The 20,166-nt window shown below is 38.4% G+C and overlaps 1 protein-coding gene across 1 annotated transcript; it reads right to left on the bottom strand.

The window, feature by feature from the left end:
- Positions 1–3,280: 3,280 nt before the first annotated feature.
- LOC106135822 (centrosomal protein of 104 kDa) lies at positions 3,281–19,389 on the bottom strand. The gene is made up of 21 exons (XM_060951348.1): positions 19,350–19,389; positions 18,493–18,651; positions 17,825–17,960; positions 16,284–16,371; positions 15,756–15,939; positions 15,025–15,236; positions 13,912–14,079; positions 13,514–13,676; positions 12,912–12,999; positions 12,441–12,603; positions 11,442–11,668; positions 10,911–11,048; positions 10,405–10,536; positions 9,375–9,588; positions 8,422–8,811; positions 7,806–7,983; positions 7,280–7,507; positions 6,470–6,563; positions 4,805–4,947; positions 4,095–4,190; positions 3,281–3,402 (listed from the first exon to the last, which is right to left on the bottom strand). Exons 1-21 carry the CDS (start codon positions 19,387–19,389, stop codon positions 3,281–3,283), a joined length of 3,363 nt encoding a protein of 1,120 aa, XP_060807331.1.
- Positions 19,390–20,166: the final 777 nt, after the last annotated feature.

Raw genomic sequence — 20,166 nt, 5'->3', positions numbered from 1 at the left:
TATGACTGTAGTACAATAACAGAAATTATAGCATTTACTTGTTTAAGGATAACACTTACATATGTATATACAACCACGTCTTTATCCCTTACAGGCAGACAGACAACAATCTTGAAAAGACTGAAACTTTCAGTTGTATGGCGTAATAATCGAATTGAGATTCAAATAGTGACAGGTTGCTAACCCATCGCCCAAGAGAAGATTACCAGGTTTATTAACTAACTGAGAAAAAAAAATCCACGAAAAAATCAAAGGAAAGCAACAAGTTTACGAAATTACTAAATGATATCTCTATTTCTAAATTTTCAAACCAGTTTATGTTCGTGAATCTGATCAACTTTTCTTAAAAATCTACATAAAGAAAATAAAAAGTCAGAAATTTAAGATCTCATTAGTATTACTAAATCTCTACTTATTTTTTTCCTATGGTAAGTCTAAATATTATGCAAGTACCTACTGCCTAAAGTTCTATTAAAAATTTGGCTGATGCAAAGAGTACTTTAGATTTAAGCTAGCTTTTCTCATTGAATTTAAGCATAAACCTATATTCTAGACCGATCGGGAAAAGGTCATAAAGTTAACTTTTAAATAAAAGAGGACGCGAAGATCATTAGGTATATTATCTTATAAGACTAAGTAGAACTAGAAGTATTGACCCTGTCGTTATATTGCTACCAAAGTGTGGTAGACATAGCATAAAATTTGGTTTCGAATACCATCTTTTTAGGCTGGTTTCAGAATCACGCAATTGATCAGCGCCGGCCACACGTACATGGGCGCTTACAATTACTAGGATACATAATAGGTAAGTAGCTTAATTTCATAGCAACGCAGATTAAACGCGCCGGTTGTGAGACGCGAGCTTTTAGCCAGCGCTGCCAAAGTGCCTACAGTATCTACAAATCGTATATTAAGTTATCCTACATGGAACTCTATGATCCGAGAATAGAGGCGAATTTGGGTAAGTTGATAAGCTATTGACTGTAATTTACAACGACGCGATACTCATTACACAGCCCTCCGCCGATCAAATGCGCATGTAGACCAAACCAAGGAAGAATGCGGACCGACACTACCGCGGTCATTGAAAACATTTATACGGAATAAATAGTACAGATTGAGTTAGCCCCAACGTAAGTTCGAAACTCGCGTTACGGGATACTAATTCAACGATACTACTTGTTTTAATAAATAAACATCCAAGACTCGTGCCAATCGTATTCGAACCCGGGACCTTTGGTGATGATGATGAGCAAGTGAAGCCGCGTGAACGTTCAAATTATTTTAAATAATTTGATCCGAATGCTATACGTATTAGTCAAATATTCGACCTGTCACCTGTCTCATAAGTAACACTATGGCGGTTGATAGAAGTAAAAGTTTTAACATAAATCGAATAAGATTCAGAATATTTTAGCAGATAACTCTTAATAATGTTGGGTGAGATGGATAAATAAATGCTTTTCTGTCAAATAAAGTATGAACGTAAAGAAAAACTTAGGAATGTTTTCATGAAAACCCATTTGACTAATCATTTCTAGAATCACTCTAAGAAACAGCGAGAACTGAAGTTTTGTATACACTAGTAATAGTCTAATAATATTAGATTGCAACAAACAAAAATACTAAGTTTGCGAAACAATACTAAGATGATAGTAAACAATACAATTACATACTCAGACTCCTATAGTACATTTCATGATGAACTTTTTCATTGCGAAAGTCAAACTCTACTTTGCACATACATGAGATGTTTTCCTCTTGGCCTACATCAAATCTGCTTTATATCATTTCCACCTTACCACTGCTCTTTTTAATAATATTTGTTTAATCAGTGAAAGAGAAACATTCAAAGAGCGTAAGTGATCAGTTTCTGAAACCATAAATATACCAATACTAGATTATGCTCGCAGTACCAGAATTTCAGGATATCATCTCATGAAATATACTCGTATATACTCAGTTGCAGATTCCTACATCTTGTTATTTCGGTTGTATTTTTTTAGTCTGTCAGCCACTCAGTAATGCAAGATAAGAGTGCTTATACGAGTATGAAGTATTAGTAATGATTAAGGTTAATACAAGGGTGGAATAGATATAAAGTAGTTCGGCTCAAGGCTAACTCACAAATCTATAACTAAAATTTGATTCAGTAATTAATTAAATACGAAAAAGCACCTATTGCTTTTCTATACACTTGTTTCATTACAATGTCTATATCAGTTTCATTTTAATAACAACGAAAGGTGTCTCAAAGACTAGAATAAAATAAACTTATAAGAAGTATAATGTTAAAATTAACAGACAAATTATATACAGTGAGCATTGTCTAAGACGGATCCATTATTTGGACGGTAAAATGGACAAAAGCTGTGCTTTTACAACTCTGAATGAAATTGACCAATGATCAAGATTATCGTCTTTTCAATTTTAATTAGTTTATAATTTAGTAGATCCTCCAAACAAGTCTTAATCTTGTGCTATTATCCAAGCTGGATTAAGTTCCCCTGTTAATTCAGAAATGAGTACCTTCATGTAATTACTCAACTTACACACTCTTTGGAACCAGCTGGAAAAATGTTATTTTATCTCCCAAAGTCTTTCTGAAATGTTGTATGTCTTCGAAATACAAGTTAAACAAAGCTCATGAATGAAACATCAACCACGCCTTACCAGCGTCATCATTAACTTGGTGTTTCAGTGGTTATGTTCAAACTCTTAACAACTCCAGCTCACTAATTTATAATTAGCCCGGGATACTGCAGTGCCCCGCCAAGACGAGACATACCATTTTGCATGAAAATAATTTTGGTGGGATAAGCTACTTGAATACACGTTTGTTGTATATCTCACGGCCAGTTAGCACTACACAAAGTTTATAAAATAACAATTTATGCCAATTTTTCGTAATAGTTATAAGTGGACACTTATTTTAATTTTTCAATAAGTATCCTTTAACATGGAAAATGTTTCTCATTAGAGCGGACCGTGTACCCTGGCGTAGATGGGACAGAATCAAAAATGTTACAAACTTGTACGAAGTTCTCGGACGATTTATACTGCGTTCGTGACTTCCCCAAAATTTGTTGCATATAACGTTCGTTGTATGTAATGTATGTAACACTATTCAGAAATAAGATCGCTCCAATGAGAATTATCCTTTTCAGAAATCCTTTTAACTATCGAGGTTATTTTTTTAATTTTATTCATGATCTGTGCCCAGCAAAGGTTGATTAAATACATTCCTTAAATTTTATGGGTAAGGTAAGTATAACGCTAACTATGAGCATTGGGTGATCCGTGGGTTCCTGGAGCACTGCATGAGATGACGCTGCCAGGGCAGGTCTCGCGCCAAGATGTTGGTGAAGCAATACGGGCATTTCCATTCGTCCATGCCCAAAGCTGGGGAAGAAAATTTTTACATGACATGTAGCTGGAATATTGTTAAACATGCAATTCAAGAACTTTTTTATGAACCACACAAAAAGTTACAAGAAAATTTGTCAAAGAATTGTGAGGATGTAACCTTGACTATAGTCAGAAAGAAGACAAAAATGGAGTTCGTAACAGTGCGGGACAAATTACACAGACTGCGCTGACCCCAAAGTAAGTCCGAGACTTGTTTTAAGGGATGCCAATTAAACCTTGCTATTATTATGACTAGTATCGTTGAGTTGCGTACCCGGCCTGGTAGACGAAGGTCGTTCCACACGTTAAAAAAAGTATCTCGTAACACAATCTTAAACTTACTTCGAAGCTAACTCATAGTGTGAAATTAGTCCCGCATGTACCTATATATTATTTACTAGTTTTTTACCATTGCGAATTTAGCGCCATCCAAAAGAGAATACAGGTTTTTCGCAAATGCCACGAGAACCATATTTTTTTCATCGGTATGAAAGATACCTTATTTCCTTCTCACGACTCTGCATTATATTTATGGATTCAGTCAACAATAAAAAGTAAAATCCATAATCAAAGAGCCAGCACACATAAAAAGCATTAAAAATGCGAAAATTATTATAAAAGTTTGTTTATATATATAAACAAACACCTACTTTTGCATTTATAGTATAAGTTGAGGTATAACTTACGTATGCAGTTGACGTGGAAATCACTGTCGTCGATTCTTAGTGCTGCGCCACATTTACCACAAGACTTCCAAGACCCTTCGCTCATAGAGCATTCTTCTGTTAAAAAAGTAAGAATACCAATTGAACATGTGTGAGAATTTGGACATGAAATGGACCATACCTAGCACCACTGTCTATTATCCGATTAAGTTATATATATACTATCTATCCTTTACGCGGTACACAGAGCCAACAGTCTCGAAAAGACTGAAAGGCCACGTTCAGCTGCATGATTAAATGATATATTGAAATTTTGAATCCAAAAATAACCCTTCATTGACTTTTACAATCTTCACAGGACGAGACGCAACTGGTACACGCTATGTTTTTCTTCGCAAACAGCATGGAATCCTTCTTACAACAAATGTAAAGCCGGTAACCACACGGTAAAGAAGAGAGAAAATATCCTGTTTTAACCGCCTTCAAATAAAGGTGGTTCTTAATTAGACCTGTATATATGTATGTTTGTCCGCGAATATCTCGCGTTTCGCTTAACCGATTCTGATAAGAGTATATACACTCTCGTGAGTGTAGCAAACACTTCTCCTATCAGAATCGTTTTATAGATCTCTTAAATTTAAGAAATTTAACAGATCTATAAAATGAGGATATCGCTTGGAGGTTGATATCTTTTTACAAAAATTACAAAAAAGTTTTCTGGCAACAAGTACCTAGCAGATGCGTGTGCAGAACGCGCGCTTCCAGCGCTAGCCGGCAGTGGGGGCAGCGCGCGAGCAGCACGCAGCGCCGCCAGTAGTGCGCCTCCAGCGACGCCGTGCGCACGCGCGTACCGCACCACGGGCACGCCGCGCTGCTGCTGCTGGTGGGAATACGCATACACATATATACTCGTATACATACGTAAAAATCACGCCTCTTTCCCGGAGGGGTAGGCAGAGACTACCTCTTTCCACTTGCCACGATCTCTGGTTACTTTCTTCGCTTTATCCACTCGTATAATCATGTCTATATCCCTTACGGGGTAGACTAGAGCCAATAGTCCTGAGAAGACTAAATGGCCACATACAGCTGCTCGGCTTAATGATGGAATTGAGATACAAATAGTGACAGGCCACATTCAGCTGCTCGGCTTAATGATGGAATTGAGATACAAATAGTGACAGGCCACATTCAGCTGCTCGGCTTAATGATGGAATTGAGATACAAATAGTGACCGGTTGCTAGCCCATCGTTTAAAAAAAGGATCGCAATTTTATAAGCCTATCCCTTAGTCGCCTTTTACGACATCCATGGGAAAGAAATGGAGTGGTCCTATTCTTTTTTGTATTGGTGCCGGGAACCACACGGCACAGTGAGAAAATACATACATATAGGAATCACGTATATATCCCTAGCGGGTACAGAACCAACAGTATTGAAAAGTTACGTTCAGCTGCATGGATCAATGATGGAATGAGATTTGAATAGTAATAGTTTGCTAGTCTCATCGCCTACACGAAGAATCCTAATTTTTTTTAGCCCTTCCTTTGGTCGCCTTTTACCTCATCCATGGGGAAGATATGTAGTGGTCGTCTTCTTAAGTGCTGGGAATCACAAGGCATTGGTAATACAGTGGAATTGCGAACCGTTTATACGGAAAATCCTTTCACACCGACGAGAGTTTTTGCTGAAAATTTTTCATGTTCTGGGCAAACGGTTCCCAATACGTTGCATCGGGAACGTATACATCACCGAATTCCGGCAAAAAAAAAATTGTTATCGGATGTATCTGGACCAGGGGAGTTAATGTATTTATCCGAGAGGGCAACTGCAATAAATTGCCTGGAGGTGTTGCAAGAGACGATGTTGCCGACTGTGAGACTCGTGTATCCGGAAGAAATGCCGAAAATGGTTTTCGTGCAGGACAACTGCCCGATACACAAGTCTCGCTTAGTGCAACAATGGTTTCAACTACAACCCTCCTCCCTCTCGGTCTCAAGATATCAATCCCATTGAGAATTTATGGGCCCGTATGGTAAGATTGGGATCACAGAGGGGAAAGGGTCAAAGAGCCACTCGTCACACATTAATGAAGGGCACGAATTTTTGTGAGTCACTGGTATCCTCGATGCGAAGTAGATGTGACGAAATAATAAGAAATGGCGGGAACAAGATAAAATATTAATAAATTTCAAACAAATCAAAAATTAATATATTAGCTAAGCTTTGTTTTTCCATGGATTAGATGTCAGATATGATAGAGCGAAAAATTCAAAGTCCGTCCGTATAACTCATTTTGGCCAAGATGGCGCTTACGTTAATTGAAACTTCTGGTAAAAAGTCACGGTCTGGCCACTATGTGACGAAGAACGACGGAAATAGAAGAATGCTCTTACTTGCATACAGGTTCCGGAGTAGTGTCGCTGCCGTCCATAGCACCACCTTCGTACCCTTCATAATGTTCACCACTTGTCGCCATTTGTCTTCTCCCTAAACATATAACGTATATATAATCACTCATCTATCCCTCGACAGTCTCAACAAAAAAGGCCACATCCAGCTGAATGCTTTAATTATAAAGTTGAGATTCGAATAGTGACAGGTTGCTAGCCGATCGCCTTAAAGAAGAATCCCAACTTAATGAGCCTTGCCCTAAATTAACTTTTACAATTTACACAGGAAGAGAAGCAACTGGCACATACACATCTTTTTTGCTTCGCTGCCAAGCCGGCAATGGAAGCAGAAAATATAAATCAGTACGTTGAAATACAACTGAAAAAACCTGACAGAAAAAAACTGACGGCATATAAGTACAAGGCGAGTGTAAATGGGAATATTGGTAGGGGAAATGAACGCACCTTGATCTAATCAGAAATATTGATGGAACGTCAAGTCAAAAGCACTCTGAACTGATAAAGCTGCATGAAAAGACTTCACCTATCTACGTCAGTCCAAAATAGTTCATATTAATTTAATATCAAATTTGGTTTTAAATGTATCGTTTTTACTTTCACTCCCTCATCCTGACAGGATCGCCATGTAGTGACGTGTTTATTTATTTGTCTCCAATTAGTACAAAATACTGTTTATATACGGAAAGGTTAAGATGGCGCATTACACTGCTTTCAAACAGGCATCCTATTCCAGTCACCTATAGACAAAAGTCTAACTGCCATTTAATTCTAATAAGTCTTGAAATTACTCACCAGGGCTATAATATCCACTTTCATCCATTTGGCTATTATCATCCAGATGCAAGTTCCGTAACCCCGCTACTAATTTCGGCGACTCCAAAACACTTTCTCTGAAGAATTCAGCTTTTACTTTAGGCGAGTCTAAACTACGGCAGTCTAAATCGCTGCGGTCATTCCTGGGAGAGTCCATTGGGAGGGAGTCCATGCTTCTAACGTCGTTTTTTGAAGTTTTCGGAGACCCTGAAATACACAATAATAATCATGGAGTCTTGTTTCATTTGCGCACACCTTTTTATTGATTTTTATATAATAATTTGAGTGCGATTGACTTCAATCTGCCTGTTTTTAAGCAAGATAAGGCTTAAGATTATGCACGCAACCTTGAATAATGCCTTTTCATTATTGCCTAACCAGAACCTCCGACTAAACCTCTTCGGAGCCGCGATTCCCCAATGTAACACCCAGCCTTGCAGAAGATCCTTGGTGGCGGTCGAGCTTGAACCATCGCTCCCGCTGCAATGTTAATAAAATATCTCACCCAAAGTAGGGGAATCCCGGTAATCCAAATGCAATGGCTCGTAGACAGTCACAGGTCGTTCCTTGAGTTGTGGCTTCGCAGAATCATGGTCATAGTGGATCATGGAATGCCGGTTTTCAGTGTGACGGCTCGTCCGCCGGTAGACTACTTCGTCGCCGTGGCTTTCCTCGAAATGAACCTGTGAACATGTAAGGGTAAGTACTCTCGCACCACAATTAATATTGAAAGCATTCTCAGCTGTTACTTTTAAAGATAGTGTTTGCCGTAAAGTTTCCAAAATTTTCATAATTAGCCCTTGTTGTCAAGGTCCTATACCTATATACTTATGAGACTCATGATGCAGTAGTTAAGAATGCTTCTGCACTTTAGTTGTATTCTATGGCTTCCTCAAAGATAAACTATCCTATTCTTGTCACCCGTCTTATGGTTACAATATCATAGCCATGCTCTGTATCATTGTTAAGCATAGTACTTATTTTATTTTAAGCAAGTAACAAAAGAACCTGAAATCTACAACCAGCTAGGTATTGCAATAATGATGATTTTCAATACTTGTCTACTTGATTTAAATTGTATTATGGAAACAATAAAATATGTTCATCAATTAAGCACTAACTTTTTCCGTAGCTGAAACCGTAGACCTCGGGGAATGCTTCGGACTGACCGCACTGTCCAACCTCAATTTATTATAACCCGGATAATTTGAGAAATCCTTCGCAGTTCTACTAGGAGTGTAGCGCTTAGTAGGAGATTTCTTCAAGCTGCTCTTCGTTCTTGAAGTATGACTGCTTAAACTCGAAGGCGCTAATGTTGATCCGCTGACACTAGAAGTCATTGATTTGATGCTGTAGGATGATGTGGCGCCGACTGATGATGTCATAAATGAAGACGTCATCCCGCTGATGCCGCTGCGTGTGGATTGGGAGACGCTGGCCGTGTCCATGGACTCTGATTGGTCGGCGCCGTTAAGAAGTTGCTCCTCGGAAGGTGCTTGGTTAAGCATTTTCTGGAACAAAAGGCGAAGATGACTTTTTATGTTTTCAAATGACACGAACTAGATCTTGTCTTTATTTTGCCATCCGTCAAAAGTATGTACTATCAACATAAATTAGTCAAAAATGTCCGGGAAAGAGGAGATCTTATGTATATATGTAAATTTTAATTGGTTGTTACACATACAATGGAGGCAGTAGCAGGCACGGAGATGATATTGCTGGTAAGTAAGGTAACTATATAAGAGAAGTAAAGTTCAGGTTCCTCCTTTTCACAACACTGTCTGTGTCCTTACGACTCTTGGCCTTTTTATATAATCACGTCTATATCCTTTGCGGGGTAGACAGAGCCTGCAGTCTTGAAAGGCTGACAAGCCACGTTCAGCTGTTAGGCTCAATGATAGTATACACAATGATAGTATACGGAATGATAGTATACGGAATGATAGTATACGGAATGATAGTATACGGAATGATAGTATACACAATGATAGTATAAACAATGATAGTATACACAATGATAGTAGACACCTAAATCGAGACAAAAAGTCACCACAAACATGACACCGCTAGTTACCTGCATATCGATCCTGTCGAACTGCTGGAACAGGTGCCTGTAGATCAGGTTGCGCCTGGTGACGGCGTCGTCGGGCGGGAGCTGCGCGCGCACCACGCGGGGCGAGCGCGCGTACGCGGCCAGCAGGATGCGCTCGGCCGCCGCGCGCACCGCGCCCGCCGCGTGCTGCGCGCCCGCCGCGCCGCACTCCGCCAGCCGGCGGACCGTCAGCCCGCTACAATCGGTAGTTATATGCTATGTACTCTTATCGAAGAGGAATGGCTTTTACATACGGAATGCAAGAAATACAACAAACCAGAAGGGTTAGTTCGAGTTTTTATCGAATAAACGCGTCAGACCGCTACAATCGGTAGTTAAAGTCTTATCGAAGAGGAATGGCTTCCACATACGCAACGCAAGCAATACAACAAACCAGAGGGGTTAGTTCGAGTTTTGATCGAATAAACGCGTCAGACCGCTACAATCGGTAGTTAAACTCTTATCCAAGAAGAGCGGCTTCTACATACGCAATGCAATAAATACTACAAACCAGAGGGGTTAGTGCGAGTTTTGATCGAATAAACGCGTCGAGCAGGTAAACGCGAATTTGTATGTGATGTGATCAGCGCCATTTAGTGGTAACGCTATGCCACTAATGCCATACAAATTCGCGATTACTTGCTGGACGCGTTTGATCGAGCAAAACTCGCACTGGACGGTGTTTAGGGCGTAACGTGTATCGTTAACTGCCGTCACATATCTTCGAGGTTATGAATTCAGCACTAATAAATGAAAGAGACAATTTTATTTATAGACATGAAGGGCATAAAAAAAGCAACTGACTGACATGCCATCCCACAGCGCAACCATGAAGGTACATTATGTGCACTAAGAGATCTTATATTATATCTTTATATAACATCATCTTATCTTATAAAATTAGTGGATTTTATTCATCTTCTTCTAGGAGTTACGAACTTTCTAAACTATGTCTAGTGGGCACTATGCCTAGCCTTCCCACAAAGTGAACTAAAATAAAAATTTTAGTAACCTGTTCTTATCGGTTGAAATGCCGTGGCTCAATATAAGCTGTTCCAACATCTGCAGTCGAGACAGCGCCAGTCTCGGATGCATTGAGGCTGCTACTGGCCGGACCAACTGCTGTGGTATCATGTGAAGACTCCTGGAAAAGAAAGTTAAGATTCAGTCTAGTAGTCAGAATCCTATATAAGAGTATATATTATTCAATTGGATAGTTTGATACTTTTAAAACGTCGTCTAAGTACAAAAATGGTATTTTAAATGTCTTAACATTGTAAGTAAAAAATATTAAAGTAAACCTTTATAAACTTTGCAAGGCGTTATGCAAACCAAAATTGAATTTTAGGAATTTGCAGCTTCATAACGGTGTGATTATTGCAGATTTATTTTATCCATTGCGTTCGTAGCAATTTTATAATATCCCTATTGACAGTCGAAGGGGGCTTAGAATTTAATTGCATGTTTGGCTCAAAGTTCCAAACGAGCATGGAAATTGTTTTTTATATTAGAACGTACCTGACAATGGGACAGTCGGCAACGGTGAGCACCGTATGTTGCGCTGTGGAGTGAACCCTGGGCGCCGGGTCCCCGCAGGCTCGTAACAGCTCTGGTAGAAGCTTCTCCAGACAACGACCCACTTCTGCCGCACACACTCTGGAACCACACTTTTATTTTTGGTATCGAGACACCTAGTACTTTTTTACAAACATACCATCACTCCTGTTTCACACATGATGTTAGCTCTGTTAACCCCGAAAGCGATACATATAAAATAATTTGAACTACAATTTAATTTTCGAAGGCCTCTAAGGCTCAGCGGTTGTACGCTTTGTCACACCGGAGGTTCAAATTCCGGTTAGGGCATTATGAGAAAAAAAGTTTTTCTGATTGGCCTGGGTCTTGGATGTTTATCTATATAAGTATTTATTATAAAATATAGTATCGTAGAGTTAGTATCTCTTAACAGAAGTCTCGAACTTACTTCGAGGCTAACTCAATCTATGTAATTTGTCCCGTATGTATTTTTTTTTTTCAAATATCACTTACCTATCTGGCACAAACTCTTGGAACAACACCCTGACCACTTCGTTCGTCTGACTATACACAGAGAACACTTTATCTCTCAACGTCCTCTGTAGCAACATGGCCGCTGCCCTAGCTGTCTTGTTCGGGGAGGTCTTCGTACTGCCGTTAGAAGGAGAAGTCAGTTCAGCTCTGAGCCGAACCAACCCTTCTTCTTTATCTAGGTAGTTCTTCGAGTAGAACTTTTCGACCTACAATTTTAATTTGATTTAGTATTTGGCGCAAGATTTAACATTACATTGTTCATAAACAGAAATAAAAAGAAAAAAATAAATACATGATGCGACCAAAAGGGGTTCCACTGAGCATATGCATGTGTAAGATGGTTACACAATGCGCTGATTTCCAGTACGGAGGAGGCTATGCCATTCAATATAAAGGATACCGCCGAGCTTGCATGAAGAGAGTTATGAATGTGGATGAAGCGAAGGAAGAATGCAGAGATCGTGGCAAGTGGAAAGAGACAGTCTCTGCCTACCCCTCCGGGAAAGAGGCGTGATTTTATGTATGTATGTATAAAGGATACATATTAAAAATATCAATACAAAATAACAAGTAGTGCTAGGGAGTTTATATATGTTGAGTATGAGTGTGAGTGCTATGTTCTTATTGTTGCAGCGAAGTAGACAAAAGGTAGGCAGAAGGGATATTCATGTAAAGGTTTGCTGTTATGTATTGGATTAAGATTGTAGTAGGTGACTTTTCAGTTTATCTTTGAAGGATGATACCGTAGTAAATTGTCGTAGCAAATTGACAATTTCAGTCGTACAAGCGTGTATTTTAGGTGGCAATATTTATTATTTGTATGAAAACTTATCTTATTATATCTTCTAGTCTCTTTAAACTCATTCCACTGTTCCCATGAAGTCTTGACGTAAACGCGAGAATGTAATCGGCACGAAAGCCAGTAGGAGATCTTTCATTGGTTCTTCTCAGATGAAAATCACACTTCAGTATACTAACCAGGGGATATCCAAAGATGACTATAGGTAGCGCCGCCTGCTTCCTCTCCCTCTCGTTCAGTTTGTGTGGGGGTACGACCCTGGTGGTAGTGTGGGAAGCACTGCCTCCGCTGCATTCCTCTTGGGTGTCTCTCGCTTCTCGAAGATATTCGTTAGTATGGGAGCTGAGAATTAAAATAATATTGATTATTAGAATTAGTGCAAGTAGTTACATACATAAAATCACGCCTTTTTGCCGGAGGGATAGGCAGACACTATCTCTTTCCACTTGCCACGATCTCTGCATACTTTTTACGCTTCATCCACATTCATAATACTCTTAATGCAAGCGGTCTCGGGTACTCTTGGCCTGACCTTTTACGAGGACGAGGACAAGTGGTTTATTCAGAAAAGTATAAATAAAAGTGAAAGTTACACTTAAATAGAAAGATAAGTATGACTGCAATGATAAGGTGATGTATAAATTGCTTACTGTCTCAAAGCTGGGAGAAGCCTCTCTTCGTAAGCTTCAAATGTTGATCTCGGACCAGCACTCTTATTTCTTCTTCTAACTAAAGTACCTGAAAATATAATTTATCGTCATTCAGTTTTTAATTTATTTCTCCGAATTTCAGTTTTAATTGTATTGGTTCGCATATTATCCTTCAAGCCAGGATGACTTCTACCTGAGCTCAGCAAAGGCATGACTAGAAATATTTTACCCAGGCAGCCTGCAGGCTTCCGCAAGGTGTGTAGAAGTACCGTACCATACATTAACTACATAAAAGCTGCTTCGAATGCTAAAGTTTCATAGTTTGCGAAAACAGCTTTATAACATCTAGGTCCCGTTTCTTTAGAAACTGAAATAAAATAACCTGATACGTAGGTACGTTGTCTTTTTTTAAATAAATTTCCATAATGAAGTATGGGCGAAAGTAATTCATTATGGCATATGACCTATCATTTCGCTTTTTCTTCGTATGTCTATAAATTATTTGTAGAGTTGTACTGTATTTTTAAACAAAAATACGTAAGTATCTACTAGATTTTACCATCCTTTTAAAACTAAAAGATAGACTTTATGTATGTTCTTACCATTGGCAGCGTTTGGCGTGATGCTCCTCCGAGGGCTATCAGTCTCTCTCCGAACTTCCTCTTCTTCTATCTTCTTTTGGACCTCGATCTTCTCTTCTGGCGGAGGCGGCGAGGGGTCAGAGTATGCTGGCTGGATGTCTTCTTGAATAGTTTGCACTGGAGACTGTTCGAAGATACAAATAAGTATACCTATTCGTAAATAATAGAAATATTGCAATATTATTAATATCAGTCTTTTACTTAAGAACCTTATTCTATTTCGCATTTCTTTTGTAACAATAAAGAAACAGTTTCTTTTGCAGATGAACGTTTACTAATTATTTTTTTCGATTTTACTTGTTTGTTTTGAGATGATACTGAGTCCTATTTTGAAAATCGGAAACCATAAAGATACATACGGTCGGCATATTATCAATTCCAGCGTCTTCCTCCTCGTGGTCTGGCTCGTCCGCAGGAGGAACAGGGGACGGCATGTCCAGACTGAGGGAGCCGGCCGCCACGGACGGCGACAGGTGGTGGGAGAAGTCGTACTCTTGGTGCATTGACGAGTCGTTGCGATTGTCGGGCTGGAAACAACACATACATACATATGGTCACGTCTACCTCCCTTGCAGGGCAGACAGAGCCAACAGTCTTGTAAAGACTGTGATAGGCCACGCTCAGCTATCTGGCTTTAAGATAGAATAGAGATTCAAATAGTGACAGGTTGCTAGCCCATCGCCTAAAAGAAGAATCCCAAGTATATAAGCCTACCCCTTAGTCGCCTTTTACGACATCCATGGGAAAGAGATGGAGTGGTCCTATTCTTTTTTGTATTGGTGCCGGGAACCACACGGCTGGAAACAAATCATTTGTAATATCTCTTTTATGTAATAAAATCACGACTCTTTCCCGGAGGATTGACAAAAACTACGTCTGCCCATTTCACATACTTCTTTGGCATCATTCACTTTGATAATTTTCTTCTTGCAAGCTCGTCGGTTAAGATACTTTAAAATTGACCTTCGCCAAGGCGTCCTTGATTTAATCAAGGTCATTGATCTTGAAATTTACCAGTCTAATATAATATTAAATCTAATATGTCATTTGAACAAAAAAATACGTTACATAAACGTATGAACAATTTTAATTGCAACGTCGGACTTACGAGTATGAAAAGATCTCTTCCTCTCCACTGGCAAGTTCGACGGTTGTCATCCACAAAGGTCTGTATGTAGAAGTATTTATCTTGGAGTAAACAGTTTAGTTGCCCGATAAAAAAAACGCAATACTCGTGGAGGCATAGGTTCAAATCCTACAACATTGTGAGGAAACCAGCACATAGTTAGGTTCCCATGCAAAAGTTGCGGAGGTCAAACGAGATTTGCTTCGTGTAAAAATCTGAATCTCACCCAATCCAGGATCATGTTCAAAGGCTCTTCTACAGAGAGGTGAGAATGTTACAGGACAAACGCCAGAAGAATGAAGAAGTAGAAGCAAGTTGTGTTATCCTATATTTTTTGTCCACCTACCCCTTCTTCTTCAAACAACCGGCACAGCTGCGGATCATCCTTCACCCCGCACAGAGCGTCAGCTATCCTGTCCCTCATCCTCCTAGCTAGCTCGAAGTCATCTCGTGCTGCGGCAGTCCTCTTCCTCAGACGCCACCTTCCAATTCGGATCCCGGCAGCGGCTAACGCGGAGCCAGCGGATTTCAGACGACGAGCGTATTCGAAACGCTCCTCTGGGGAGAAATGACAATTGTCATATGTTTACCTTTTGCCATGTGACTTATTCCATTCCAATCAACGGAGCTGCTTCTTCTGAAGGAGATCCTTTTTTACTTTATAAATATTCTTTTGAGTGTATAAAGAATGGACGCGACTCCGGAATATCCCCGGAATTAACTGATCCCCTGAAAATGTGAAGTGAGGAGAACCTACTTGCCAAAAGACGACATAGATTGACTCAGAGCCTAAACCGCTGCTTCAAAAGAATAGACATTCGACACGACTTATTTTTGAAGTTCAGCCGTAGCATGGCGCGTTTACGTTTTGATCGCACGAAAAACTGTTGCTGTTTCGCTTTTTACTATGACGTGAAAACGTAAAGAAACAGCAACCGGACACAATAGTTATGTTAGATTTCAGGTATTCCGCTCTTAGTACGGGGTGTACTAAGAGCGGAATACCTGCAATCTACGCAAAATAAGGAATCATATAAGAAGGAATTAATGCCTTCTTTGTCAAATAAAAAGACATACCGGCCACAGCAGTTTTCTTCTTCTCATCCAAACTCCGCACCATGTCTGCGATCTCGTTATCGACGTACATGACAAAAGCCAGGTCGTCGTAAGGCGAGTAAGCTGGTTCATTCTTCGAAGCTGGTGGAGATTTCTCTGCGTCGTCGATCTCTTCCCCAAGGACGTTGACTGCCATGAGCGCAACCTGTAATTTACCATTATCATCGTCTTATGCCGTGTGGTTCCCGGCACCAATTCGAAAAGAATAGGAATACTCCATCTCGTTCCCATGGATGTCGTAAGAGGCGACTAAGGGATAGGGTTATAAACTTGGGATTCTTCTTGTAGGCGATGAACTAACAACTTGTCACTACTTGAATCTCAATTCTATCACTAAGCCAAACAGCTGAACGAGGCCTATCAGTTTTTTCAAGACTGTTGAGTCTGTCTACCCCGCAAAGGATATAGACGTGATAAATGTATGTATCATCTTCTTCTTACGTATAATAACGTCTTAATCACTTACGGTTAAATATTCAAATAACTAACCTGATCATTGTCGTTTGCTGGTGGATGAGGGCCGGACAACCTGAGTTTGACGAAACGAGCTATCGTAGGTTCGGGTAACGCGGCTGATCTGAAATTGTGAATATACATACATACATAAAATCACGCCTCTTTCCCGGAGGGGTAGGCAGAGACTACCTCTTTCCACTTGCCACGATCTCTGCATACTTCCTTCGCTTCATCCACGGTTTCGGGTACTTTTGACCAGACCCTTTACCAGGACGTCCTTAATTTGATCAAGATACGTTCGTCTAATAATTGTGAATATATTTATCAAAATCTTAGTATACATACATAGACATAGTCACGTCATTATCTTTTGCGGGTTAGATAGAGCTAAAGAAAAGACTGAAAGGCCACGGTCCGCTATACAGCTTAATGATGGATTGGATATTCAAATAGTGACAGGTTGCTAGCATATCGCCGACAAGAGGAATTCCAAGTTTATAAGCCTATACCTTAGTCGCCTCTTACGACTTATATATCAAAATCTAAGCCTCAAACCAGCAACCCGTCTGGGCACATTCAAGCAGGTTGATCTACATAGTGAGTGTACAATTTATTCATTTTATTGTTAATTCATATTTATTATTTCTTATGTGTAGGTACTTTTAGTTTTAAGAAAATTATTTATAGATTATGTATATTTATAGATAATAAGGATTTATTCGAAAGAACGAACAAAAATAGTGATAGTGTTTTTCAAAATCCTAAATTACCGTTTAGAGCAGAAGGAAAGTGTAAGAGTACCTTAAACACACAAAGCTTATATGAAGCGTTGCATATAGGTACCTACTCGTGGCAAGAGGAAAGATATACTTGTTTGTTTCCGTAAGTACCTAACTTCTTTCTTTCTTACCCATATTATACTTACTATTTATCCTTTTATTTGAAATGAAGACTGTCAAGATTTTATTTTATTATATTAAGAATTCTTTGCGAAATACTGTTAGAGGTGTAACTACTACCGTTGTATTATTGGCGTAAATATATAAACAAATACGGTAAAATGTTCCTACTTTGCTCCTTTAAGGTTAATTATACTCCAAATTTCTGAAATGTATTGTCACTTGATATGTCCTAAACGGTGCGACATTGCGAAAGAAAATAAGATACTTCACTTAAAAATTGGTTTATTTTCATTTTTAAAAATTTTTCGACACTTGTTACTTAAAAAAAAGGTACCTAAACCATAACATTACTGGAGCAATTTAAAAAGCAAGTTATACCTTTGCTCAAAAAGATGACAATGAAGATTAGTCGTGAAATATACCAGGAGCAAAGTTATGCATGACCATGGGTAACTTTGCTCCTTATTCGTAGTTTTATTATATATGTTTAATGGAATACTTAATAACGCTGATTTAACTTCAAAAATGTATAAGATAATATTATATTCTTTAAATAAATACTTCAGTGTATGTTCATCATTAATAATCAGAACAATATTCATAATTAATTTTTTTTTTGGAGCAAATATTGGAGTAAAGTAGGACCATTAAACGGTAAATAAATATAGTCACCTAAGTTCCCTGGTTCTGGCCTGCGGGGCTGGCTTGGCCAACGTCACTCTGCCCACGCTGGTGTATGTGGCCCCACACGGGGTAGCCGCCCCTTCAGACACCAGCCCTCCCGACACGAGTACTTCCACGCTTGAAGCTGAAATAAGTTATAGGGTTATATGCTAGTAAGTACTAGATCTGCTATTTATTATTCAAATTTCGATTAAATCAATCGTAACAGTGTATTATCTCGTGCACATTTCTATTCTAAGTTTGGATAATTGTGAAGTTAACGTATATCCCTTGCGGGGTAGACAGAGCCAACAAACAGATAGGCCACGTTGAGTTTGTTAGCAAGCGGTAACTTCTGCACTGACGCTTTAGAAGCGGCAATATAATTAGTTGCAAGTGATTTATTTGATCTCAACCAATGATTTTACAATCAAAAGATATAAAAATTATTAAGTGAAGTTCATATATCGTTGAGTATCGTTGAGTTAGTATCTCGTAACACAAGTCTCGAACTTACTTCAAGGCTAACTCAATCTGTGTAATTATTATATTATTAAATATATATATATATATATATATATATATATATATATATATATATATATATATATATATATATATATGTATATATATCCCGCAACAATTAATAAAAAAATTGAATTTGAAAAAAGCCTTACGTATCAACTGATGGTGAGCCAACAACTGCAACTTATGAACGCTGGTGACCGCGGTCAGCCTCAGAAGTAGCTCGTGGGGCGGAGGGCCGGCGCTCCGCCAGCCGCGAGCCGCCGGCCCCTGGGAGTTCAACTCGCATGCTGGGTACGAACTGTCCTCGCCTAGAAATAAGACATATATCACGTCTTTACGTCACGTCCTCGTAAGAGACGAGGAAGACAGAGCCAACAGTCCTCCACAAAACTGAAATTACACGTTCAGGATGTTATTCAAGTTCATTATACTTCATTTCAGGTCGTTAATGACTTATTATTTCACTCAATTTAATGCTTTTAATCCAATCGGAAACGTTTTTTGCCCGTGATACGCGATAAATTATTTCTTCCATTGTCCATCGGACTGTACAAAAAATAGTTTTCAAGCCTCAAAAAATTATTAAACAACTTAAAAATTAGTAACTAAGAACAAAGAAGAAATGAGTAGAGAGCTAAATCGATCGAAGGCGGCAGATATTGAATATTACATGCGGTAATTGGTAGTATTGAACGCTGCAAGTTTAGACACGCAAGCTCTAATTTAAAATAATATTTCTATCTCAAAAGGAGCTCTTAAATATTTTTAATAAGTATTTTTTTTGTACATACTTAAAATAAGTCACAAATAATAAGCGAAAAATAAACAAAATTAAAAATAGTTTTCTTTTTTTAATTTATTGAAGTTGCTTTAAATTAGTTTTATCTATTAAGGTGTATATGTCATAAAATTTGGTATATTGGAACCTCCATAGGTATTGAGTTTTTAGGAAAAAACCGGCTTTTTTGCGACATAACTATTTTTATAAGTATGACTAAGTACTTACTTGTTGCATAAACGACATGAAATGGAATACGCTTCGGCATTTTCCGAAAATATCATCACTATCTTTGCACATTTAACATAATATATAAATTAACTAACATTTTTTCAAATCAAATCGTTTGAATAAAATAATTAATTTCTGTAAAGCCGTGTCTAATAGAGCCTAAACACATTTCTAAAGTTTTAAAACAAAATAATCGAGACATTTGGGTATTATAAAAATTACATATTTTTTAAATTATGTTCAGACAAATAATTCTCAGTATTGAATAAGAATTGAAGTATGGTGGCGAAGTGAGGCAGAAATGCCGGAAAATCAATACTTTCGCGCCTAAATTCAGCCATCTTGGTTGCGCATACAATGTAACGCCATCTGGTTATCATAAAGAAAAGTTTAAACATACGTACTCAAAGTATTGTTTTCAACCGAATTAAAATAGAAGTAGTTATTAAATTTGGCCTTTTTATCTTTAACTATTTTTTTATCTTAGTTTATAATTATTTTTAATACTGATTTTTAAATTATTTAAATTAGATTACTACCTTTATTAGCCTATCCCTTGATTAACGTACTATCTACTCGGGAAGGTTAACATTCGCCACAGATTTTATTCATCACAACCAGACCAGCTTAATACCTTCAGATCAATGTGCTTACCCTTTAGTGTCCTTTTACAACATGTTCAAGAGGTGGAGTTGTCCTTTTCTAAAGTGCCGAAAACCACACGGCTCCAATATTGAATTTTATTTTAAAGCTTAAGACACTTTATTACAATTATAAAACTGAAGAGACGAACTACTGAGATAACTGAGTAGGT

The sequence above is a fragment of the Amyelois transitella genome, chromosome 24 (assembly GCF_032362555.1).
Source record: "Amyelois transitella isolate CPQ chromosome 24, ilAmyTran1.1, whole genome shotgun sequence".
Lineage (NCBI taxonomy): Eukaryota > Metazoa > Arthropoda > Insecta > Lepidoptera > Pyralidae > Amyelois > Amyelois transitella.
Note: the sequence above shows the minus strand (reverse complement) of the source record. Positions and strands in the feature narration are given on the sequence as shown.